The following is a 26,083-nucleotide window of genomic DNA, read 5'->3' as shown; positions in this document are numbered from 1 at the left end:
CAGGGTTGGGGATCAGAGACCAATTAGACTCTTGTTGCTTCTTTAGTGCAAATTGTTCTAATCTGAGATTGTATGCACAACAACTAGGGCTTCAGGTATTCAAAAGGTCTTTATTTATTTATTTTTTTGTTTACACATTCATAGACTGTTATTAGTGCACAAACAACAATAATAGGTCGTTTAGAAGTTAATAGACCATTCAAAGCTCAAAAACACATAAAATTATATCAAAAAAAAAAAAAACTAAAGAAGTAAACTTATAGAAGGTGCATGCCTGGACCGAGGAACAAGGCGACCCAAACTGTGGGCCTAGGCACACTAGGCATGTGCCTTTTGAAAGTGGCATCCCTTGGGTTCAAGTGAGGTGCATGGTTTAAATTGTGCCTTGCTGTACATCTAGGCGTGGCACCCCTTTAAACCATCATACTAAAAATTTTATAGATCCATGTCAAAGAATGTGGTGAAGAAAGGAAAACCAGTCCGATCAGTTTCTACTACCTGATGTATAAGTTACATGATATCATTATCTGGTGAGTTCAGTGATTTATTGTCTCATCCTGGAGGCTTATATTGAGGGGTCTTAGTTTTTGAGTATCCTTGTATATTGTATCTGGTATCAGTTCTATTGTTTGGGTAGCCTCATTCACTGGTAAGCCTCTTCCTGTATACTTCCTTGTCTCAGGGCCTGAAGATTGTATTTTTCCCCTCCTTTTTCTCTTTTCTTGTTACAGTCCCCCCCCCCCCCCCCCCACCACAAAGAGAGAGAGAGAGAGATGTGGGGCTTACATTTTGCTTTAAGATTTGGAAAACTTAAGGAGACCTGATTTTTCATAAGTCAAAAGTAACTAACAAGATGGTATTCAGTTCCAACTTTTTGGATCTTGCAGTTCTTGGTGATTTAGATGCATGAGATAAGCAACTCCCTTTTATCATGGCTTCAGCGGTTCAAAAACGATAAACTGCAGAGCTAAAAGTGTTGCAATACATGAAACATTCACTTTTAAATGAATCCCCAGGTTCTGCCTATTTCATGGGCAACCTTCTTCTTCAGCTGGGATACTAGTCTTGCTGAACTGTAATTTGTTGGATGAGTTCTCAAGATATAAATTCATGGGAATTCAGACTGATGGTGAGACAGGCACAATCTGTGGCCACCAATTTGAATTTGAATAGCTCGTTCAACTGGGTGTCCAGGCATGCCAATGAATTAACAGACTCACTTGCAAGGGCAGGGCTGGGGAGAAATCAATTAGAATGAGGATGTCCAGGGATGGGGATCAATCTGTAATGATTATATCTGAGTTGCATTGTTGTATTGTTTTCTTGTTCAGTTGTTCTTAACTGGTGTGTAATTTGTGCTCCTTGTCTCAGAGCTAGCCTTGTACTGCTTGACCAGCTGCTTCTTTCCTTGAGCATGCTGGGGTTTTAATGAAATACACTGTTGCTTATCAAAAACAAAATTCAGAGTTAGAATATGCAATTCGTGATTGTGATTTGGTATTACAATAGCTGTTCATGTTCAATTTGTGATTGTGATTTGATAGTTTGAGTTTTTTCTTGGATAGGCTGACCAATCTCATTTAACAGGTACATCTTTATGGAACATCGCTAGGAGGATTCCTAGCTCAACTTTTTGCTCAGTATCGTCCAAGACGTGTTCGGTCGTTGATACTCTCAAATTCATTTTTGGAGACGCACAGTTTCTCAGCTGCAATGCCATGGTCTCCCATGTATGTTCCTTGCAGTCATATGTAATTTCATGAGGTGACGAGATTGCTTAGTGCATATTATCTTGAATGTTTTTACATATTTTCATGCATTTGGTTCTCATTGCAATCGTGGCTATACAAATCTTCCATATTCAAGCCTCCACTTATTAGACAATTCCGCATTTAATGTTGCTTGCCCACCAATACATTTGATTGATTCTCTGCATGCCAATTACTGCAGATAGGTAGGTAGGGTCATGAAGCTGCAACAAGAAATCTCAGCTTAATTAAGTTTTTTGTTAATCCTCTTTTACCATATATTTTAACTTGTCCTAGAATAGAACTTTTTCAAGAACCTCTTAATTGAGTTATTACTGGCAATATCTCTATTAGGCTTTTTGTTTTTGGTTCCCAGATGGCAAGTGAATTCTCTGGCGAAGTAGGTATTTGGATGAGAAACTCAACAATCAGTAGCTAGACTGTACAAAATTAAATTTTAAACTTCAATAATGCTCCATTGATAGGGGGATATGAGACATAAATTCTGAAGGATATTCTCAAGGAAATCTTGCTATTTAACTCTCATTGGCAGGGAGAATGTCCATTCCCTCAGCAGTGGAATTGGGCTCAAAGATCCCTGAAAAGGCTTCTTTTTTATATGGATGGAGTTTTAGCCACCACCTATCTTGTTAGAAGATGTAGAAGTACTCAAAGGTCTATGCTCTATACCATTTATTTGAAGAGTCAGTTACCCATTCTCATTTAACTGCTCTATTCAAAGAAATAAGTCATTCCTTGTAAACCATTGGCCAGTTAAAAGCTCTCTAGAGGTCTTTCTAGGAAGACTCTAGACAAAGTGATATTCTTTTGAATCTTTTTGTTTTTTTATCAGAAAAAAGATTAATTTTATTAATGGGGAGGTAAAAGTTACAACAGTTTGGGTATTCATTCACCCAGAAATACAGATGTCCATATAACTAATTTACAATAGAGCCCAGAATAACTGCTGCCTCAATACCCCTTGCTTTTCTAAAGTGCCGCCCATCCCATTACCTGTCCTTCGATTCCAATTGAAGGAAGCATCAGGTCCCCTTCCAGACTGTTTGTCTCCCTTAAGGCAAGTTTCTAAAATTGGATTTCTTAGCATTTTTCCCTAGGCAAATAAAAGGAACCTAGGGACAAATTACTAGAAGGAAATTTCTTTCTATAAATGCTTGGGACCTAGAGACGTTTATTTGAATCTTTTTGCAGTATTTCTGGTTAGCTCCCTTGGTTTGGGGGGTTATGGTTGGGTGTCTTGATGTGGTTGGTCAGCTCTTGGGTATTAGGCTTAATTAGATAAGGCATAAAGGTTATTAGGACTTAGGAAAGATGGAGAGCAGAGGCTTTGTGGAGGTTGCACGATGGAGGAAGTCTTTAAGAATCGAAACTAAGGAGTTTCTCTTCGAGGAGTTGAAGATTAAGGGACACTCTAGCCTAAAGATTCGGGAAATGAAGAAGGCTATGGTGTTGGTTCAAGGTCAGGAGATGGTTGAATGGCTCATGGAGTTCATGTCGGAGGCAGCAAATAGAGGCAAAAAACCAAGTAGGCAGGAATGGTCCGTGGAGACAGGAAGAAGTTACCTGATGGAGTGTAAGAGGAACTCAAAAGGCTCATATATCTCCTTGTCTGAATTTTTTGCTAAAGGTAAGAAGCAAATGGTCTGCTTCCCTCAAGGAAAGAATGGTCAAGGATGGAAGGAGGTTGCCTCAGTGTTAAAGACATTTTTTAATTCCAGGAGAAAGGGGGAAGATAAAGGAGAGGGAGAGGTTCCAAGGAAGACTGATGCTGAGGTGAAAAGGAAGGATATGTTTGTTATGGCACACTGTCAGAGCCTTTCCACAATGACTGTCAATGTAAGAAAAGGTTGTTGGGAAGACATGATGGTGCTTGAGGCTAATAAACCGATACTGGAGTGGAGGAAAGTGGCTGATATGTTAATACAAAAATTGAACCTGAGAACCACCTTTATCCTGACCCCTTTTAACAGCTTTAAGGTCCTACTTGATCCTGTTGAAAATTTGATTGAAGTGGAAGCTCTGAGCTTTCAGGATCCTTTAGGTTCTTTTAGTCTGTTTAAGTGGTCTCCCTCGTCGAACTCCAAGCCTTTCCACTTGTGGAATCATGAGACAGCAGCCTCCATTGCAATGCTTTGTGGTGTTCGTCTTGACGTAGAGTTCTGGGGAGACCTACGATCGGAAGCCTTGTTGGTGAGTGGAGTTAAGCTTGAAGATATACCCAGAAAGGTAAGTATTAATGTTGGAGGGAGGCTCGATAGGTTGAAGATGAAAGGAAAGAATGGCTAGAGCTATGTGGCAGGATGGGGGCAAGGCACTCAGAGAAAGATAAAGCTTTCACACATTTGGATAGACAGCCTTTAGGACTGTCTAAAGGTTTTGGCAGACAGGAAGGTCAAAATGGCAAAGGTCAAGGAACAGGGTTGGGCGGTCAACTACGTGGAGAACAAGTTTTCAGTAGGGAGGGCAGTAAATCTTATGCTCAGGTGGTAAAAGAAGGTGAATTTTCGGATTCAAATTCAAAAATCAAAAGGAAGGTTAAGGTGTCAGACCGGGTTGAACCAAAAAAGGGTGAACCGGAATTTAGGGTAGGGGGCACTGAGCGTGACCTTGTAAAGTCTCACGTGCCAGAGCTTATTAGCTCGAGTGGGCCTCAAAACACTGTTGGGCCTAGTAACAAAAGGATAGGTGGGCCGCGGATCAAGTTGGCCCATGCCAGGTCGCGTGACTCACTTAAGTCACACACGCTTGGGAAAGAAACAACTCCAATAGATGGTAAGAACCGTCTATCTCCCTCTTCCTCGAATTCTTTCTATCAAGCCTGCGCGCGAGTAGTAGTATTGGCCCCAACCTACCTACAATGGGTTCTGGCCAAGAGGTCCAAGATCCTCTCTCCGGACAGGCGAAACCTCAGAAGCTTGAAGCGGCGCGGCCTAGAACCTTTTGAATAGTGAAGACACAGATGAAGAAGGTGGCGACAATGAAGTTTCGACGGATACATCAAGTTTGGGAAGTATTGATCTGCAAGAAAACGTGGATATTTTACAGGAAGAAAGCTTCAGTACAGAGGTTCTCTACTTAGAAGGATTCTCTCAAGAGGAAGAAGGGGAGATGAGAAGGATAGAAAGCACGTATTCAGATGCGGAGCTTATTACACCCCCTTCCATGAGGGAGCAATTACAACCTCTCAGGACACAAACAGAGTTAGTATAAAGGCACAGGAATCTCCGATGGACTGTGAAGATAGGCCAAAAAGGGAGGAACAGGAACAGGCTTCTCTGCGGGTACGATTTGATAAAGGTGAAAATTTAACTTTAACCACTTCACTACAAACGCCAACTAAGGGGACAGACTTGGCACTACCTGTAATTTCTCAGATGCAGGCCTCTTTTCTCCCTATTCTCCTACTCTGCGATCAGGTATGGGTGTCCATTCGGTTTTTGTTACTGATGTGTGTGTTCAGCCTGTTGCAGATACTCTAATGTCCCATCCTAAAGGAGCAGATGTGGTGGCTAAAGGAAGGATTGAAGGTGTTGGTGGCAATCTTGAATATAAGAAGAATGAAGAATTAAATTGTCATAAAGGTGTGGGGGAGGAGGTGGAAAGAATATGGAAGCTAATCTGTACAAAATTTGAGGAAATAAGACTGAAGGAAGATTACTTGGAAAGGAATTCTCAGAAGAAAGGTTTGCTTAGTGAGGAAGGAGAGGGGGAAGAAATAGAAGGCGATAAGATGGCAGGATCAAATTCTGAAACAGGAAGAGATCATTACAAGGTTGACCTTGGGGTGGGAAAGGAAGTAATTAAAACATACCATAGAAAACCCGAGGAAAAAAAAGAGGAGAAAAGGGAGCATAGAAAGAAGAAAAGGACTGAGGTGCAACAACTATATCTGACATCGAGGCTGATATTGAGTTTAGCGGAAGGGGAGAGAGGAGGAAGAACTCTAGGTAAGGAGTTGACTTCAGGAGGGACCTTATTGAAAGAGTGCCCACGAGGATTATCAGTTGGAATGTGAGAGGATTGGGAAGTGCTAGGAAAAGGAGAGTATTAAAGGATTTACTCACAAGGGAGAAGCCTGACATTGTGATGGTGCAAGAAACAAAGCTCTTTGAACTGGATGGAAGATGGATAAGAGGTTTTTGGAGGATTAGAGGTGTTAGTTGGTCCTTGGCTCCATCCTGGGGTGTCTCGAGAGGAATTGTCATCGTGTGGAAGAATGGGGTAGTGGAAGCAGTGGAGGAGCTAGTGGGTAGATACTCGGTATCCATTAAATTCAAGGATGTAGTGGATGGATTTTGTTGGGTGCTGACCAATGTGTACAAACCTAATTTCTACAGAGAAAGAAATGAATTGTGGGAGGACTTGTATGCAATTCGAGGTTTATGGGATGGACCTTGGTGTCTGGGAGGGCATTTCAATGTCACAAGGTACTCAGAGGAATCTAGCAATCATGTCTAGTCAGTCACAACAAGTATGCGGAAATTTAATGGGTTTATAGAAGATTGCGAGCTAAAAGAAATTCCAATGTTGCAAGCTAGATTCACCTGGTCTAACTTTCAAGCTAATTTGCTGTGTTCAAAGCTGGATAGGTTTTTATTCAATTTAGAATGGGAAAACAGCTGGGGGAACTTGGTCTCTAGAGCTCTGCCTAGGGTTACATTAGACCATTGTCTCATCAGGATTGGTGTGGAACCCCTAGTTAGTGGACCTAAACCATTCAGGTTTGAGAATATGTGGTTAACTCATCCTGGGTTTGAAAGCTTAGTGAAGGATTGCTGGAACGAGGAGTTAAGGGGAATAAAGTGGAAATGAATTAAGTTTCATCAGAAGTTGAAGAGACTGAGAGTCAAATTGAAGGAGTGGAATAAAGATCATTTCGGCAGGGTGGAGGAACAAAAGTTGAGCTTGGTCACACGAATTGAAAAATTGGATGGAAATGAAGCTTAAGGGTTATTGAGGGAACAAGATAGAGAATCAAGAAGGCAATTGAAGAAGGACTTAGAAGAGGTTTTACTCAAAGAAGAGATTTGCTGGAGGCAGAAGTCGAGGCACAAGTGGATTAAGGAGGGGGATGGGAATACTAGGTTCTTTCATGAGTTGGCAAATGGTAGAAGGAGGAAGAACTTAGTAGCTAGATTAGAAATAGAAGGGCATGTGGTCACCAACCAAGAGGATATAGCCAGGACCTTTGTAGATCATTTTAAATCCATCTATAGTAGGTCTTTGAATGAAAGGGTACCTGTGGATGGTTTGGAATGGCCAAGATTAGAGGAAGAAAAAGCAAGGTGGCTAGAGAGGAACATTGAGGAAGAGGAGATCAGGAGGGTAGTGTTTATGATGGATAGATCTAAGGCGCCAAGTCCTGACGGATTTACTATGTCTTTCTATCAAGATTGTTGGGATACCTTGAAAGAAGATCTTCGTGTTGTTGTCTAGGAATTTTTAGAGAATCATATAGTAAGTCCGGGAGTCCATGCCACTTTCTTGGCCTTAATTCCTAAGAAATCGGATGCTATTCAACCTAAGGAATTCAGGCCAATTAGTCTGGTAACAAGCATTTACAAAATCCTGGCTAAGGTGTTGTCTTTGAGGCTTAAAGCAATTCTCCCATCCTTAATAAGCCAAGAACAAGGAGCCTTTGTACAAGGGAGACAGATGGTAGATCAGATCCTAATTGCTAATGAGTGCGTGGAGGATATGAGAAGATCTAAAAGAAAAGGCTTTGTTTGTAAGTTGGATTTAGAAAAGGCCTATGATTTGGTGGAATGGCATTTTTTGATAGAAGTATTGAGAAATTGTGGATTTGGGAATAAGTGGTGTAGTTGGATTTATGGATGTTCCTGCCATTACTCTGTCTTGGTCAATGGAATGGTGAAGGATTTCTTCCCAGCTTGTAGAGGTATCATGCAAGGAGACCCTCTCTCACCCTTCCTCTTCACTCTAATAGCAGAGGTGCTTAGTAGAATGATCTCAAAGGCTGATAGAGAAGATGTGATTAAAGGGTGGAGAATAGGGAGGGATGGTATTCCGGCCACCCATCTCCAATTTGCAGATGATATTCTGATCTTCTGTGACGGGGATGAGATTGAGAGAGTGAGGAACCTCAAGGAATTGGTTAGAAGCTTTGAAAGGTTGTCAAATTTGAGTGTCAACTTCGAAAAGAGTTGTGTAGCTGGTGTTAATTTGGAGGATAGGGAGGTGGAGTTTATAGCAAGAAGTTTAGGTTGTTCTATCTCATCCTGGCCTATGACCTACTTGGGGCTTTCGTTAGGGGCAAACCCTAGGGAGAGTAGCTTTTGGTGTCCAGTGGTAGAGAGGTTCCAAAAGAAGTTAACTTCGTGGAGGAAAAACTATTTATCCTTGGGGGGTAGAATCACGTTGATAAGAGCCACACTTGCTAACTTACCAATCTATTGCCTGTCTGTGTTTAGGATACCACCTAGAGAAGCTAATAAGCTAGAGTAACTGATGAGATATTTTCTATGGGAGATGGGGGAGAGTAAAAGGATCACTTGATAAAATGGGAGGTGGTTTGCCGGAATGCAGAGGAAGGGGGCTTGGGGATAGGGAATGTGATTCAAAAAAAATAAAGCATTGCTAGGGAAGTGGCTATGGAGGTGGCCAGTGGAGAGAGAGAGACTTTGGCATGAGGTGGTGGGTAGTATTCATGGTCACTCAGAAAACGGATGGGATGCTAGAGTATCATGGCAGGCAACCTTGGCAACACCTTGGAAAGCTATTCATGGCATTCTTCCTCAATTCCTCAGTTTTATCAGGTATGATGTTTGCAATGGTAACTCAGTCCTATTTTGGGAGGATACTTGGGTGGGAGAGGTTCCATTTGAAGGACCTTTTCCCTTTTTTATCCTCTATTTCAACGAACAAAAAGCATGTTGTGTCAAAGTTTTTTTCCATTTTGAATTACCCATTAACACCAAACTGGGATTTTGGGTTTCGTAGAGGCTTAAGGGAAGAGGAAATTGTGTCTCTCACAAATCTGCTAAGTCTACTTGATACAGCATGTTTGGACCCTTCTGATCTTGACACTAGGATTTGGACACCCCAGCGGAGTGGATCCTTTTCATGCACTTCTTTTTTTTTAAATCCATTACTCGGTCTACCCCCAACCAGCCTTTCCCTTTTAAGGAAATTTGGTGCAGGCCTGTTCCCCCTAAGGTTATGGCTTTTTGTTGGGAAGTGTATTATAGGAAAATAAACACCTTTGATATTCTACAAAAGAGAAGACCGTTTCTCTGCCTTTCACCCTCCTGGTGTATTCTTTGCAGGTCACATGGTGAGGACTGTAACCATATACTAATATCTTGTTCATTTACTGCAGAGTTATGGGAGTGGCTCTTCTCATTGTTTGGGTGCAGGTTGGTTAGGCCAGCAGATGCAAGCTTGTTCTTTGATCCTGCTTTCTTCCCTTGGCGGCACAGAAGAGGAAGGATTATGTGGAGGTGTGCAAGAGCAGTGCTGATGTGGTCTGTGTGGGAAGAAAGGAATGTCAGAATTTTCCAAGAGAAGGAGAGAAGCCCAGAAGAGATGAAGGACTGCATTCTAAATAGGGTGATCTCATGGCTAAAATCACTGGATTTATTTCATCAATTCACATTCAATGATGTGTGGAGGAATTGGTTAGCAGTGGCTAATTGCTCATCCAAAAAAAATAAAAGTGAGCATAGCTTGGGAACCCCCTCCTGAAAGATTCTTGAAGCTGAATTTTGATGGGAGCACCCTTGGTAATCCTGGTCCGTCAGGGGTGGGAGGGGTACTGAGGAATGAGAGTGGGAATGTGGTCCTTATTTTCTCAGGACCCATAGGAGTTGGAAACTCTACTAGGGCGGAACTTGCTGCTGCTATCCAGGGAGTACAATTAGCAGTGCAGATAGGTGTGGAACAGATGATAATTGAAGGGGACTCCAAGGTAGTAGTGGGCTGGCTACAAAATCTGGAATCTGTTGTGTGGTGTTTTAAGAATGAATTAAAAAGTTCAACTGCCTAATAAGAAGCTTGACTGTAAGAATACAATGGGTGGAGAGGTCAGCAAACTCTATGGCTGATGATCTTGCAAAGCAAGGGGTAAACAGGGAAAGTTTGTATTGGGCTCAATTGTAGACTGAATCTGTCTTCTATCCTTTGTTTTTTTCCTACTGACAGGAGAGGACACAGCTCGTGCCTCTCCACAGGAAACTTGTAACTGCAATAGTTTATATTAATGAAATTGATCATTTTTAATTATAAAAAAAGGATTTCTTAGCAAATTTTAAGCTTTGTAACAGCGCAATCAGTTCAGCCTTTTAAAGAGTCCCCTTCTCCTATGGGTCCTGAGTACATAGCCAGCACTTTACTTGATGAATCTCTAAACACACCACCAATACCTGCTATCCCCGGGTTTTCAATTGAACTCCCATAAAAAATTAACTTTTTCTTATCTCTTTCTGGTGGCTTCCATTCCATCATATCTCTTTCCTTTTGTTTTGAAGAGTGTGCCACCACATTCCAAGCCCTTATTATATCATTCGCTGTAAAACATTGGAAGATGTCCAGGGTTTTTGGTCCAATGAACTGCTTTAATTTTTATTAATCCCACCAATTCCTCCTTTAACCTGAGCTTCTCATTAAATATTCTTGCACTCCTCTCCTCCTAGATGGACAACACCACAGCAACTCTAACTGCCTTCCACATTGTTCTTCCTCTTTCTGTTGGCTGACTTAGGAAATATAGGCTGAAGACTCACTACATACTGAGCAGCTATCCATTTGCAACCAAAAAGAGAACAAAAAGACTCCGAAATATACAACACAGAGGGACAAAAGACTAGTAAGTAGGGTAAGGATTCACCATTTGCAAAACAAAGAAAACACACATGTGGGGAAAGACATCTATTCGGTCTCCTTTTTTGAAGCAGATCATAGGTGTTCACTTTTCCAAGAAAAACCTCCCAGCATAGTGCTTGAACTTTAGGTGGTATGGGCTTACTCCAAATTTCTCTCCCCAGGATATTCTTTTAAATATTTTTTTTTTTTATCAGAAACAATAACTTTCATTAGAAAAGTTAAGAGAATACATTGTCACCACCCAGTTAAGGGTGTTTACCTCTAGAAAAATGCTTTCTGATTACAGAACAGCCCAAAACAAATTCTTCCTGAAAGTTCCTTGCTTTGCAAGGGTGTTGGCTAGTCATTTGCTGACCTTCTTGTCCACCTGAACAGTGACCCAACCTCCCTTGCTAAGCAGTTTATTTCCTCATGAATTGTCGATGTACCCAAGCCCCCAATTTATGTGACTGCATCCACCCAATTAATAGTTTAGAGTCCCCTTCTACCTCAATCTGGTGTAGGCCCCATTGTTTAGCCGGCCTTAGACCTTGTAGCAAGGCCATAATCTCTGCTCTCAAAGAGTCTCCATCACGTATTGGACCAGAATACAGGGCAACCAATCTGCCCTCCCTGTCTCTGAAGGCTCCTCCCACCCCAGAGGGACCCAGGTTGCATAAGGAGCTTCCATCGAAGTTCAGCTTCACCCATTGATGTGCAGGAGGGATCCATTGCTCCTTTATCATAGACCTCAATGAAGAAGAGTTTGCCACAGTGTACCAGCCTCTAAACAAATCATCAGCTGAATAATCTTTAAATAAGGGAGATGCTTTAAGCCAATGAATGACCTTGGTAGATATGAAATCAATGATTTGCTCCTTGGATCTTTCAGAACCCTAGAAGATCCTATTTGTTTCTTTCTTCCCAGATTGACCACAAAACAGCTGCTCTTGTTGCTCTCCCCTTCTTCTTTGGAGGTCTAAAGAAGTTTGGATCAAAGAGTCTTCCTACATCTGAAGGAGGGGTCCACCTGTGTCCAAAGATAGAAGAAAACCAATTCCAAACAAAGGATACAAAAGGACAAGATATAAATAAGTGTGTAACTGTTGAAGTGACACATGAACTACGTCTGCTTGATCCCTAAATGGTAGGGCTGTTCATAAGAATGCCCAACCCGACCAAACCGACCAACCCGGACCAACCCAACCCGAGTCAGCCGGGTTTTCATCAGTACCGGTCGGTTTCGGGTTGGGAAAATATATAAACCGATATATTGGGTCGGTTTCGGTTTTCTTGTGTGAAAACCGAAACCAACCCGACCCGAACCGAACTAGTCTTTCTACTAGTTCGGTAGTTCCTAGCTTGAGTAGTTTCCTACTTAACTATAACTAGTCTTCTACTAGAACTAGAAGGTCCATTAGGCAATTACAATTAGAATAGGCAATCTATCATAGTTTCTAACTTTCTATAATCTTTTACACCAAATAGGCAACCCATTAGGCAATTACAATTAGAATTCAATTAGGTGTCCTTTTGTACAGGAGCAAAACCGAAACCGACCCAACCTGACTCAAACCGACCAAGTCGGTTTGGCCTATCAGTGGGTCGGTTTCGGTTTCCACCTCAAGTAACCCGACCAGGTCGGGTCGGTTGGGAAAACCCCAATAAACTGACCCAACCCGACCCGTGAACACCCCTACTAAATGGGTATGTAGGCGGCCTAGTGCATAAGTCCAACCACAACATAAAAAAAGTACTTACTCTTGGCCCGCAAGAGTGTAAACTGTGTACGGATGAAATAAATCCAATTTTAATTTAGTCTATGATACCATCACCCAAAGGCACTTAAAGAATTATTAAGGGTGAAAAGCTTCACCCTATAGTGCCTTAAGAATGAATACATAACAATGATTCCTTCTTTTTGGTCTCTATTGTGATATCCTCATTTGATATCCATAAAGACATTAATAAGCTCTCAACCGATCTCTACTATCAAATCTACAATTGATCTCTTTTACGAGACCAAAAGTTGACCTTTCATCAAAACCATTATAAATCCATTTTCAAATAATTAAATTCGAAGTTGATTTCTTTTATTTAAAAGATAAAAAATGTTTTCCTTTCATCAAAATATTATCACTGTTTATTATGAGGTTGAAACTTGAATCATTGATTTCCCTTTTGTGACCAACTAAAGATAACTATCAAGTTTCCTAAAATGGATCTCCTTTATGAGATCATTAAAATCTGAAATTAATCTCTTTATGAGACTATTAAATCTTCAAATATGAAGATGATCAATTAGAACCATCATCAAGTGGTTAAACTTTATGAAAGTGATATCTCTTATTCCCTCTTTATGAGGTCCAACTCATTCCCATTGTCAAAACAAAAAATAAAAAATAAAAATTCAAATCTGAAATCAATCTCTTTTGTGAGATTAAAAGCCTGAAATTTATCAAAACATTCTTCTATACTTTATCATCTTGGGATCAAAATAATCTTCAATGAGGTCAACTTGACCTTATCTCTTTATGAGATCAAAATGATTCTCAAGTAAAAAAAATGTGTTTTTTTTTAAAACTGATTTCTTTATGAGATCAATCTAATCTTCAAACATTTTGATATAATCTCCTCATGAGATCAAAGCAACCTTTAAATCCTTCCCTCTTTATGAGGTCAATATTTCGAATCGAAATTGAGGACATATCAGCCTAAGGCCAAGGTAGTCTTCAATAAGGTAAACTTGACCTAATCTCTTTATGAGATCAAGGTAGTCTTCAATAAGGTAAACTTGATCTAATCTCTTTATGAAATCAAGATAATCTTCAATGAGGTCAACTTAACCTAATCTCCTTATGAGATCAAAATGATTTTCAAGTAAATGTGTATTTTTTGAAACTGATTTCTTTATGAGATCAATCTAATCTTCAAACATGTTGATATGATCTCCCCATGAGATCAAGGCAACCTCTAAATCCTTCACTCTTTATGAGATCAAAATTTCAAATCTGAAATTGAGAACATATCAGCCTAAGACCAAGGAAGTCTCCAATTAGGTCTACTTGAGAAATCAAAATGTTTTTCAAATAAAAGAAAATCTCCTAAAATTGATTTCTGTAGTCCTCAAATATTTTGATATAATCTCTCTTATGATATCTGTTTAACATGATGGGTAAATTTCATTCAAACTTTAATCTAGAATTGATCTAAGAAGGATGAAACAGATATGTATGAGATCAAGTTTTCTTCTTTTGCTTTAATGAGATCGGAGGTGAAATTGATCCCTATAATGAGATCATTATCAAAAAAAGAGGGGATCACATGTGAAAAGTCCTTAATCAAAAGATCATCAGTACTAAAAGAAGTTTTAGTACTAAAACCAGAGTGAACATACCTAAAAAAAGGAGAGAGAGATCTTAATTTGCTAAGAAGATAGCAAAGTGTTGGCAAAGCTGTTAATTATTTTTGCCAACCAAAACATAGGCTGTGTTCAAAATAAGATCCACAAATCAGAATTGTTTTTCATCTGATATGTTCACTGCAAACCTTGGCTTTAATAAACAGCAGATACGCTGTTTCAGCAGACATGCTGATGCAGTAATTACACTGTGAATCTTGGCTTTAATAAATAGCAGATACCCTGTTTCAGCAGACATGCTGATGCAGTAATTACACTGTGAATCTTGGCTTTAATAAACAGCAAATACGCTGTTTTAGCAGACATACTGCGAAAATGGCTTGAAAAAAAAACAGTAGATATGCTGTTTCAGCAGATATGCTGATGTGGTACTGCAAACTTGGCTTTAAATAAACAGCAGATACGCTGTTTCAGCAGACATGCTGATGCAGTGATTATACTGCAATTATCCATTAAGGAAGCAAGTGAAGCTTTCTCTTGATAGCAAACCTGGTTAGGGTTTTCTCTCCTCAAGAGAAGAGAAAAAATCTCTCTTTGTTCGTCCACCACTTCAGAAAACAAAGAAAACTTTCCTTGTTTAATCGCAGATTTTGAAGAGAAGACAAAAAGTCTCTCTTGTTGAAAGATTTCAGCAGCTCCTTGACTTGAATACTAAAAGAGAGGTTTCCCTTTCTCTCATAAACCATGGAGAGCTTGTGTAAAAAAAAATAGAGGCTGGAATGCCAGCCCATGTCTTTTATAGCCAAAAGCAGTCTTGCAGTCCTAATGTGATTAGGATTGTTCATTAGGGTTAACAACAAAGGCTGGGACGTGCCCACTTAACAGCTTTATAACAACTCATTTATGGGATTTTTTTAGCCCATTTAGTGGCTTCACAATAGGCCATACGTGGGTCTCATAACAACTCATGATACAGCAGCCCATTTAGGTCCATTAAGTTTAAGCCCAAGCTTCCTTAAATAAATTAAGAGGCTGGGACCACTTCTAAAAGGGGGGTTAAATACAAAGAAAGTAGAAACCCAAGCCCTCTTAAATACATTAAGAGGTTGGGACCACTTCTAAAAGGGGGTTAAATGCAAAGAAAGTATAAACCCAAGCCCTCTTAAATACATTAAGAGGTTGGGATCACTTCTAAAAGGGAGTTAAATAAAAAGAAAATGTATGCTAAACCCTCTTAAACATATAAAAGGAAAATATAAGCCCAAAACCTTAATAAGCTTTCAAATTCTGCCCCTTATAATATTTCTAATTCAAATTGACCATTAATACCCTTAAGGGCCCACCTGATGTTTAATTAAAATTATTCATCAAATAAAACAAAGTAAAAAAATAAAAAAAATAAAAAGGGAGCAAATCACATCCATCTTTGATGCTATATAAAAAGAAAAAAAAAAGAAACCTAGACTAGAGGCACAATGGGGTCTTCGTAACTTAAGGTTTTCGGTGTAAAATCCTATTTAGATTAGGACTCTTCTGTTCCAAGCCAGAAAAAAAAACTAATTACATGATTATTTAATATTAAAGCCAGGATTCCTCCACGAATCCTACTTAAATCATGATTCTTATTTTATGAGCCTACAAAATAATTATCTTGGTCAAAAATAACTCGGGATCAAGATTTAAGGGTGGATCAAAGATAATTTGATAAAATCAAAAAGTCCTACTTCAACCAGGACTCTTTCAACTATGGAAATCTGTGATTAACCCTCAAATACTCAAACCAAATCAGTAACATCAAGCATAATGAAATCGAGAGTCCTAGTTGCACTAGGACTTCTCAATTTAACAAGATGAATAACTATAAAGCCTCATCAAATCAATCAAATAATTAGATTATATCAGATTTTGTCTAACGAAAGATATCGCAAGAGTCCTAATCATACTAGGACTCTTCCAATTTTGGCTCAATTCTTTTCTGATGATATAACCTTCATAAATTTTTACTTTAACTGCTTATTTGAGCCTTGTACGCCCATATTCTAGGATTATAGGCCCACAGTGCTCAAGGGGGCATTGTTGAAGGCATTTTTTTAATCCAAATAATATTTATATAAATTATAACTCAAATGAGTGGATTGGCTAGTCTTCTAGACAAATCATCAAAACTATAGAAAAGTATCCTGTATGGGAGTTCCCTCTCTTTAAGTGGGAGGGACAGGTGTTCTTCACCTAGGAGGAGGAGGTAGTTACATAATTACCCCACTCCCTATTTAAGCCCCTTAAGGGGAAGCTAGAACTGAGACACTCATCGGGGAAAATTATCTCAAGAGATCCTTAAGAAAAGCAAAGATAAAGAGAGAAGAAAAGAGAAGTGCTCAAGGGAAGGTAGGGAAGGAAAAGTCTCACTAATATAGGTAGAAAAAGGAAAGTTCTCTCTGTGAATACTTCCAATATATGTTTTCTGCTATGTATCCTTCTTTCTCTCTCTTTTATTTTAACTTTGGAGAAAGGAAATAGGGGCAAATAAACCATCTACAATCAAGTGCCTGTACTTGGTTGATTATGGTTCCTCATGACAAAGTTAGGGATTAAACCATCTACAGCCTAATTCTCAAGGGCTGATTATGGTTCCCTTCAAGCAAAATGAAGAGTAGAGGGATAAAAATCGTCTACAATCAAATATTTGGTTTGATTGACTACGGTGCCCTTTTTGTATGCAAAAATCCAAGGATTAAGGCTGTCTATAGTCAGAATTCCATCTGATTGACTACAGCTTATTGTGAAGAAAGGAGTGAGAAGGAAATTTTCTTTGTATCAAAAAGAAAAGAGAAATGTATAGTTGTATAGTTTCTCAATTGTATTTTCTTTTTCCTTCTTCTCATTCTTGTACACTTGATGTAAAAGAAACACAAATGAAAAGTTCTTTTTAAGTACCCTATTGTTCTTTTCTTTTGTTCTATGCATTAATTTCTCAAAGTCAGAATCAAAAGGTGTTCTCTACTTTCTTGTGAAGATGTAATTAAGGGGAACAATCCGTATGATTCCCTGAATGGGCCTTACCCAAAATAATAAAAACTCAATCACTTGATTGAGTGAATTATGTTGCATGAGAATTTATTAAAATTTTCACACCAACACTCCCTTAGAAGGATGGTTATAAAAAGGAACTAACTCTACAAAGGTGACATCCATGGAGGCAAATTGGGTGCCACCAATGGGATCAAAACAGCAATACCCTTTCTGTGTGGAGGCATAACCAAGGAAGATACACTTCTGAGCCTTGGGGTCAAACTTGTGTCTTGTGGAACTGGGAATGTGGACATAACAAGTGCAACCAAAGACCCTCAAAGGAATAGAGAAAATCTCAACATCAGGAAAGGGGACTCCAAAAGGAGATTTTAACCCTAAGACTCGAGAAGGCATGCGGTTAATAAGTAGGTAGTTGTTAAAACTGCATCACCCCAAAACTTCACAAGAACATGGGTAGCAAAAAGAATGCTCTTTGCAACTTCCACAATGTGTCTGTTTTTCCTTTCCACTACTCCATTTTGTTGTGGAGTGCGGGTACAAGAACTCTAATGAATAACCCCAAACTTCTCAAGATAGGAGGTAAGGTCCTTCTCAAAATATTCTTTAGCATTGTATGATTGGAATATTTTGATGTGGGTATTAAACTGAGTGAGTATGTGTTCATGGAACTATTGCACAAGTTTAGGCACTTCAACCTGAGAGGTCATAAGGTAAATCCAAGTATATCGTGAAAAATCATCAATAAACAGGATAAAATATTTATACCCACCCATACACGGTATATGGTAAGGCCCCCACACATCAGAGTGAACAATATTAAAAGGAATAGTTGATCTTTTATTACTTGAAGGATAAGTACTCTTATCCTGGAAACAACTGACTCGGTAGACTAATTCCTTTAAATAACTCTGGAAACAACTTACTCAATGAAGAAAAGGACAAATGACCCAAACGACTATGACATAACATAATACAACTAGTGGACTCTGAAACAAATGCAGTTCTCTTAGGTTGTACTTGGCTCTGCTCAGGCATGTCTAACAGATAGATCCCATTCGCCTCATGGCCACTCCCAATCACCTTCTGAGATTCCATGTCCTGAAAAACACAATATGAAGGAAAAAAAGGTTGCACTACAATTTAGGGATTTAGTCAAATTGCTAGCTGAAAGCAAATTGGTATTAAGTTTAGGTACATGAAAAACAAATGATAAGGTCAGGGCATTAGAGGTCTTAATGTTTCCCTTTCTCATGATAGGGGTTAGGGAGCCATCAACAAGGGATATCTTATCCCAACCAGAAAGAAGTTGGTAAGAGGTGAATAACTATGAAACACTGGTCATATGGTCAAAAGCACCAAAACCAATTACCCAAGGGATTTTATAGTACTTGAGATAGAAGCATGATGTGCAATTGCATGAATACCTGAGTGAGCATATGTAGAGGAAGGAATAGTCTCTGAAGGAGTTGTAGCAGTGGACTCCAAGTGATTGATGATTCGGCCATACTTCTCATATTCAGCCCTGGCTGCAAGCTGTTCTCCCATTGACTTCTCTCCACTCTGTCCTTGTTCACCTTGTGAAGAGGTGGCTACATTTGCATTTCCACCTTTTCCAGTTTCAACCCTTTTTCCACCATTTTCTTTCTTGAATCTGGTAAGAATGAGCTCTGGGTGCAGCTTCCAACATGTGTTTTTAGTGCGTTTAGGCTTCTTGCATTATTCATAGATAACATCTTTCTTCCCAGTGCTAACCTTTGGCTTCATCCCCGCATTAGCATAGCGATCAACTTGCAGTTCAACAGATTGAACCTATCTTCTGCTCTCCTCACTGCTCACCATAGCATATGCCTGATACAAAGTCACCACATAAAACATTCTGCCTCACAATATCGTACTCCGAGTTGAGTCCAATGAAGAACTCAAAGACCCAATTTCTCTCCACCAATCTCCTATATGTTTTTGCATCCTTTGTGCAACCCCAAACAACAGTTTCCATCAGATCAAGATTATTCACATCATGCTTCAATTTGTAGGCCCGAGCAACATTAAGCTTTTGGGAATAGGTCTTTGTGACACTATCCCACACTTCTTTTGCAGTTTCCTTCCACAGGTAGTGCTGACTAATATGTGGTTGCATAGAATTCACTAACCAACCCACTACTAAGTAATTTTCTTGCATCCACCTTTCATAGGTAGGATCATCCTCCTCCGGTTTATTCTTGCTCCCATTATATAACCTCGTTTTCCTCTACTATACACATGTATCTTAATAGATTGAGACCAAGCTAAATAATTGGTCCCATTTAGCTTCACAGTAGTCACAACCCCAAAAAGATTCTCCATCGACCCCCATGTCCAAACTCGAAATCTGTGGAATATTTGGTCTCTCCTCCAGTTTGATCCATTGAGTAAACAGATGCAAACGAAAATCAAATTAGGGCTTTACTAGGCTAGATTTACTGTTTTAAGCAAAGAACAACCTCTCAACCCCCAAAAATTAGGGTTTCACAGGATCTTGCGAGATGGAGAGAAAGAGAGAAACTTCAACCGCCCCTTCCAAGGGATTCCAGAATTCAATCCAACCAAAACCGCCCCTAAGAAAAATCAAAAGGCTTACCTCTGATCCCCAAGCGCCTGGTTCAAACTGTCTCTACAACCTGTAACAAGGTTTCTCTAGTTATCTAGGGTTTTTGGGAAAATCTCCAAGAACCTGCCCTAGGCTTCAACTAAGGATGAAAAACCTCCACAAACTCTCCAAAAACCTTCCTAACTAGGTTGCATAAGTAGTTGATTGATCAACCGATCAGTTCTCCATACACTATGTATGGGCAAAGAAAGGAAAAAAAAAAAGTCAAAAGTGAGAACCCGCTCTTATACCAAGTTGAAAATTACACCTACGGTAATTCAGTAAATGCAAGAAAAGAAGAAAAGAGAGAAAAGAAGAATTCGAACCTCTCTCTCTAGCCCCCTTTCATCACTTTTTATTAATGGGGCGGCCAGCACTAAAGAAATAATTAAAGAAAATACAAGAAGGTCCATAACTAAGGCCCAAAACTAAGAACATAACTTTTAAACACTATTAAAAAGAAATAAAGAACACTAGGGCCCATTTGGCCCATTCTCACTACAATATACATGCGATGACATGGCACGGTCTGAACCGTTCGACCCGGCCGGTCAAACCGGTGACCCGCAACCCGGAGGCAAAAACGGTTTGGCCTCCGGGTTGATTTTTAAAACATTGCAATTTAGTCCTCTATAATATTAGGATTTGGTAAATATAAATTTCAAATAATTTCTAAAATGACTGTCAAATCACTACATTTCGTGCTCATTGTGATGTATGTACAAGCATCATAGAGAGAAGACCATATAATATTTATTTATTTTTTTAATATGGGTCTTTAGTCCCTTTACCTTTTATGTGCTAATACAGTCATTATATTATACAAAAATGCTCTGATAATAGCAATACAGCCTCCTTGGAGTTTTATTCATGGTTATTAACAAATAGTTGATAACATCTCACAACCAAAATTCTTTTTTGTATTCCTTTTTTTTTTCCTTCCAATGTCCAGGATACATCCACAAACTTATTTGGTCAATTTGGTTTTTGCCTTCTTTGCAGTGTTAGTTGGACCCCTTCCTTTTTGCTGAAGAGATACGTCTTAACAGGGATCCGCAATGGGCCACATGAGCCTTTTATTGCTGATGCTGTGGATTTTGTTGTTTCCCAGGTAAAATTGATAATATGTTTAATTTAGGCCACCAAGTTTTATTAGTAATTATTTTAACTTCTTGAAGCAACCTACTTGAATCATAGTATACTTGTTAATGCATTAAAACATACATGTATATGTCAACTTGTAACTCACTTTTCTTCTTCTTGGTAACACATGTTTCTGATCCACCTTGAACCTACTGGATGCTCAATAGGGCATATAAATTTGAATATCAAGTTATCAGTATTTTTGAATCGCTACATATCCCCACCAGAAAGAAAAGTTAGCCATTATCTTTCAATTCTTTTGCCTTAGCCATTGCATTTTACCTTTATATTGTTAGCAGAATCTTCGGAATTTACTTGAGAGGTTAATGTTTTCTGGTATTTGGCTTCTACTGTAACAGGTTGAAACACTCTCAAGAGAGGATTTGGCCTCAAGGTTAACTTTAACTGTGGATGCTGCTTCAGTTGGACCTCTCTTGCTTTCAGATTCATTTATTACTATAATGGATGTATGAAACCTGACTTCTGGTTTGCAAGTATCTATTTCATGCTTATTTAGAGAAAAGAAAAGTTATTCTGAATATGCAGTTCCCAAGGCTTTAACTGGAAAATTTAGAAATTAGGTGGTTGGACTCAAATAGGTGAACCATAAGCTCTAAAAAAATAAAAAAGGGTAAAATTCTAATAAAGTGACATAAAAAGAACCTAATCTTTAACAGCTAATGTAATACACATTCAGCTTCACAGTTTTTGTATGCCTTTCTATTTCTATCCCATGCTTCCATGAAGGATCTCAACAATGATGCATGGAGCAGAGGTTTGGGCAGATGAGAAATATGTCCAAAAATTGAGTGTAGGAGAATTGGTAATGCCCACAACAGGCCTCATTCTATATTCCAACTTCTGACATCAAATCTTGAGAACCTTCTGATATTTTGCGGTGTTGGACAGGTTATTCAGGGTTGTATCTTGTTTATTATCACTCACATCTCCACCATTTACTGAAACTTCTGAAAACCAAACCCTTCCTTTTAGCGCTGACATTCACAGAAAACACAGATGGAGAATCATTCTGATCTTTATTCTGTTGCTCAGCTATTTTAATACAAGAGTAATCCTTCACAGCCTTCCTTTTGAATACCCTCTTAAAATTCTTAAATGGACCCACCCTACATAGACCACCTTTTAGACAAGAAAAAGTTTTGTAAAGGCACCAATTTCTGATTTTTCTGGCACTACATCTGTTTCCCAGTATTGATGCTTTTGTCCTTCCCACATGACTCCAAGCTCTGCATCATCTCTTTGAATGGTATTTCTTCTACAACCCAAGTCAATCCCTATTTTACCAACAGAAGCTTCATAGCATATTTCCACATTGGACCATCCCTCTTTGTATCATTGATTTTATGGACATCTTTCTTTTCTACAACTCTATGCTGTTTGGTACCGAACCTGATTCCAAGGTTGAATCTTTTTTTCTTTTTTTTTTTTTGATAAATGAGAGATTTTATTAGGGAATTCCAAGGTTGAATCTTCTGACATATGACCAATATCAAGGTTTAAAGTATTAATACATCAACACAGATCAGTTTTCCATGTTACTGGCATGCAGCACAAGTAGAATGAATGGAGGTTTTGATCACAGTCTGATATAGACCTGATACAGGTCAATACTGTGAGCATATCAGCCAATACTTCTTATTTTATTTGTAGCATTCCTATCATTAACTTTATTTAAATGCAAGTTTATCTCACCTCATTAATTCCTATATTTAAGCTATTATTTTCTCTCTTTATCTTAGTAGTTTACACCTCACATAACTATCAAAGTATGTGTTTAATAGTTGGCATCCCTCTGAATGCAGAGTTGTGGGATCAAACCTGCGTAACTGCAGGCTCTCTGTGGTAATGTCAGTGGAGCTCACGTGCACCCTACTCTGTCCCCACCCCTTAGTCCCCTGTGATGTCATACCCAAATATTAAAAAAAAAAAAGAAAAGAAACTATCAAAATATGTGTTTCTTATGTGTATTTGCTCTGTTTATAGTCATCTAAGACTCAAATTTAGTATCATTGATGTATTTTTTGGGATTTATTTGACTTTCCCTAGTGTATCCATGTGTGTGTTAATTTTTTGGTCCACCATATCCATGCATATCCCAATACATCTCTCAAAGTTGCTTTCTTTACATTGCCAATACTTCGAACCTTGACCAGTGTTGCTATCTTCCATACCCTCATCATAACTGTTTTGCATAAAGGATTTCTCCCTTCCACCACTTTCAGCCCTATAACCCACTTTTAACCTCAGCCAAATGATTGCTCTTAACCTCTTTTTGTAGTTTCACCAGGCTATTATCACTCTCAGTTTGAATCCTTCTTCACTAATCACTTCACCTTCACAAGGTAAAGATCCAGACCTGCCATCCACACCCCTGCAAATCTCATTGAAATAAAAAATCAGATTGGTTGTTGGCCTCACCTTTCTCCAAGATCACAACATCCTTGTTCTTGTCAAAGCTAAACTTGACTTCACCGTACACCTTTTCTCTCCCCTCAAAATGTACCTTGGCATTATTCACATCCTTAACCTTGGCCTTTAAATCATTGTTCCCCCGTACCAACCTTTCAACTTGTACTCTGAAATTTTGACCTTGGATTTGTGTCTGTTCTATGATCAAATCTTTGTTCTGGTTGAAAGATCTCTCATTCTTCAGCGTTATTCCCACCAATGTCAAGCTGGTTGGGGCAAATACCCAGTTATCACCCAAATATAATCGTCCTGATCCCCTGTATCTTCATCATCTTTATTGTCCCTCTTGTTGTATAACATCATTTGATTTCCCATAATGTAACAAAGCATGTTCCATCCTTCCACATACCACCCATGTACTGATCTCTATTAAAACTCTCTTCCACAGGCTCTCTTTTGTCTGTGGCAATTACCTATCAGGCAAGGCCTTTTAATACCATGGCAAATTCAAAGTTCTGCACCAAAAGAGAGGGAAAAAAATCTGAAAGATGTTTAGTCATGGAACTGACTGAGGTAATAAAAATGCAATCTTATAATGAACACAAATACATCTATATAAATATCTGAAAAAAAAAATAAAAATTAAGAAACATAGCCAAACCACTCTCAAGTCTCAAGCCTTATTGGGTTGGTAGTCTGATTCCGATTTCTAAAATTTAAGTGGTATAAAATTTAGCTTTCAGTGGCTTGTGGTTTGATGGTCAGGTGGTCATTAATCACTCAATCTGGGAAGACTATTGGTATACTACGAGTCTATGACTAGTTCAGAAAGCATTCTGGTGCAGTGTTTAGTGATAGTAACAACCAACCAATAAAAAAAGTACAGTAACAAGCAATGTTTGCTTGTAGTATATGCTTTCCATCTTTTAGAGTTTGCTGCAGATTGTTCCTTTTATTGGAGATTTACTGGAATATGAAAGAGCAAATATTGAGATGATGTTTCAGTTGGTTGATGACTACTGGCTCATAATCTTTCTTTTGTAGACAAATGATTATTGTGCCATTCCACAACAATTGAAAGATCAACTAAGTGAGAGGTATCATGGGGCAAGACGAGCATATCTGAAGACGGGAGGTGATTTTCCTTTTCTCTCACGCCCGGATGAGGTTAACCTACACATCCAGGTATGGTGTAAAATTGCTAATGCAATTACATTCTTGGTTCATATTTGACAGTATATGTGTTTCTCAACTGGAACAATGTTACAGTTACATCTGAGGCATGTTGGAGTTGAAGCCAGCCCAGACTTGGTTCCAGGTGCCCCAAAGGGTGGCAGTGGTGGGAGTCCTAGTGGAAAGTACGATGAAGAAGGTGCTGATGACTCCCAAAATGATGATATAGGAGGCGGTGCTAGCTCTAACGCAGAGGATAATTTGCCCCCGAAATCAGAAAATGGAGATTCCCATCATCTGAACGACCAGCCCCTCAATACTGCAAACATTAGCTTCATGAGTTCAGAAGAACATTTAATGTCTCTCCTGATAGCTCATACAGTCATGGATATCGTGAAAATTGAAACCATTCTCTTATCTACCCAGGCATTATCAACTTTTTTTCTGTTGCCATATCATGTTGGGGCCTTGTACGTTACTTAAGCTAAGTCTAGACTATCTTGTAACATGGAGCAAGTGCGTGCCAATGTTTTTATGAGTTTGTAGACTAATGGACATTGATCATTTTATTCGTGCAACTGCCTTGACTGGCTTTTGTCTGGCTGGCATAATTTCAAGGTCTTCTGTGATTTATTTCTGTACAAGTGTAATGTTTATCAATTTCTTCTATTTATCCATGGAATGACTATTTAAAAGAAAGCTGGGTGTGAAAGAAATAAACATATCTAGCCTTAAATGGACATGTGTGTTTTGGTGGTGGTGGCTGTACTGATATTTGATGTTTTACCTCGGCAGAAACAGGATGAATTTCCTAGACGCGAGGAGTTATTCAATAATACATCATGACATGGAGAAAGAGAATAACAACAAAATGGGTTTGTTTGAAACTTTGAAAATTGTAGCATATATCATCATCATTCAAGGGTTGGCTACCTGAATTTTGTTTAGCTATTCCTTGCTCTTCAATGCCATATCCATTGTTAAATCATGAGTGCTTAAATCATATCTTGTTAACTTCCACCCATGTCCTTGTCTTCCCTGGTAGCCTTTCAGTTCCTAAAACTTGCAACAATCACTTCTTATGAAAATCATATGTTGTCTATGCAATTGTAATATGCACAGCAGAATAAAATTCTCCCACATTTTGTTTTAGGGTTGTTTGATTATTACGGTTCATCTGGATGGCTTGTTGCTTTATCTTTTAGTAGATAAGGACATAAAGTGCCATTAGTAACCAATCAGAGGTAAACGTCTGGTAATGATATGAATTGCTGGCATGTTTTATTTCTAAATTGGGTGTTATTAGATACTGTTTATAGCATATGTAAACCGATTAAATTCGCTGTTGAGACACTGAATTTGCTGAGCTAGCACCTCCCTCTGGACTCTAGTCAGCAGTCAGCACCGTAATTTGCTGTGAAGCTTCAATAAGACACCAATGCTCGTTAAATCCGGCTATCCCAACCCAATTCAGTCTCAGTGCCTGGTTTGTGTCAATGCAGTTTGGATTTTGGGTCTTTTGAATTGGGCTTGTATTCTATTAGAAAGCATTACATAAGGAATTAAGGATATTATAGTCAATTAATTACTTCAAATCTATATCTATACTAATAAAAGAGCAAATGCCCCTTCTTTCTAGAATTTTTATTAGACATGTTTACCCTATGTAATCATACAATGGGTATAAAGAGGGCATATATGTCTTTTACTCTCACTTCAGAAACTGCCCAC

At 38.9% G+C, this 26,083-nt stretch overlaps 1 protein-coding gene across 5 annotated transcripts in view; it reads left to right on the top strand.

The window, feature by feature from the left end:
• The window catches only part of LOC104611396 (alpha/beta-Hydrolases superfamily protein), a 56,983-nt gene extending 31,891 nt beyond the window's left edge, over window positions 1-25,092 (top strand). For 2 of the 5 annotated variants that reach the window (XM_010278422.3, XM_088902989.1), the window contains 5 exons: window positions 1,588-1,730; window positions 20,609-20,717; window positions 21,109-21,216; window positions 24,224-24,364; window positions 24,449-25,092. In XM_010278422.3, the coding sequence (XP_010276724.1) occupies window positions 1,588-1,730; window positions 20,609-20,717; window positions 21,109-21,216; window positions 24,224-24,364; window positions 24,449-24,835 (888 nt within the window). In that variant the 3' untranslated portion in view covers window positions 24,836-25,092. Of the gene's footprint in view, window positions 1-1,587; window positions 1,731-1,776; window positions 5,067-9,108; window positions 9,249-20,608; window positions 20,718-21,108; window positions 21,217-24,223; window positions 24,365-24,448 lie in introns of those variants that run through there. The other 3 variants (XR_016085438.1, XR_016085437.1, XR_016085436.1) reach the window with 3 other exon arrangements.
• Window positions 25,093-26,083: the final 991 nt, after the last annotated feature.

The sequence above is a fragment of the Nelumbo nucifera genome, chromosome 4 (assembly GCF_055504915.1).
Source record: "Nelumbo nucifera cultivar China Antique chromosome 4, China Antique-T2T, whole genome shotgun sequence".
Lineage (NCBI taxonomy): Eukaryota > Viridiplantae > Streptophyta > Magnoliopsida > Proteales > Nelumbonaceae > Nelumbo > Nelumbo nucifera.
Note: the sequence above shows the minus strand (reverse complement) of the source record. Positions and strands in the feature narration are given on the sequence as shown.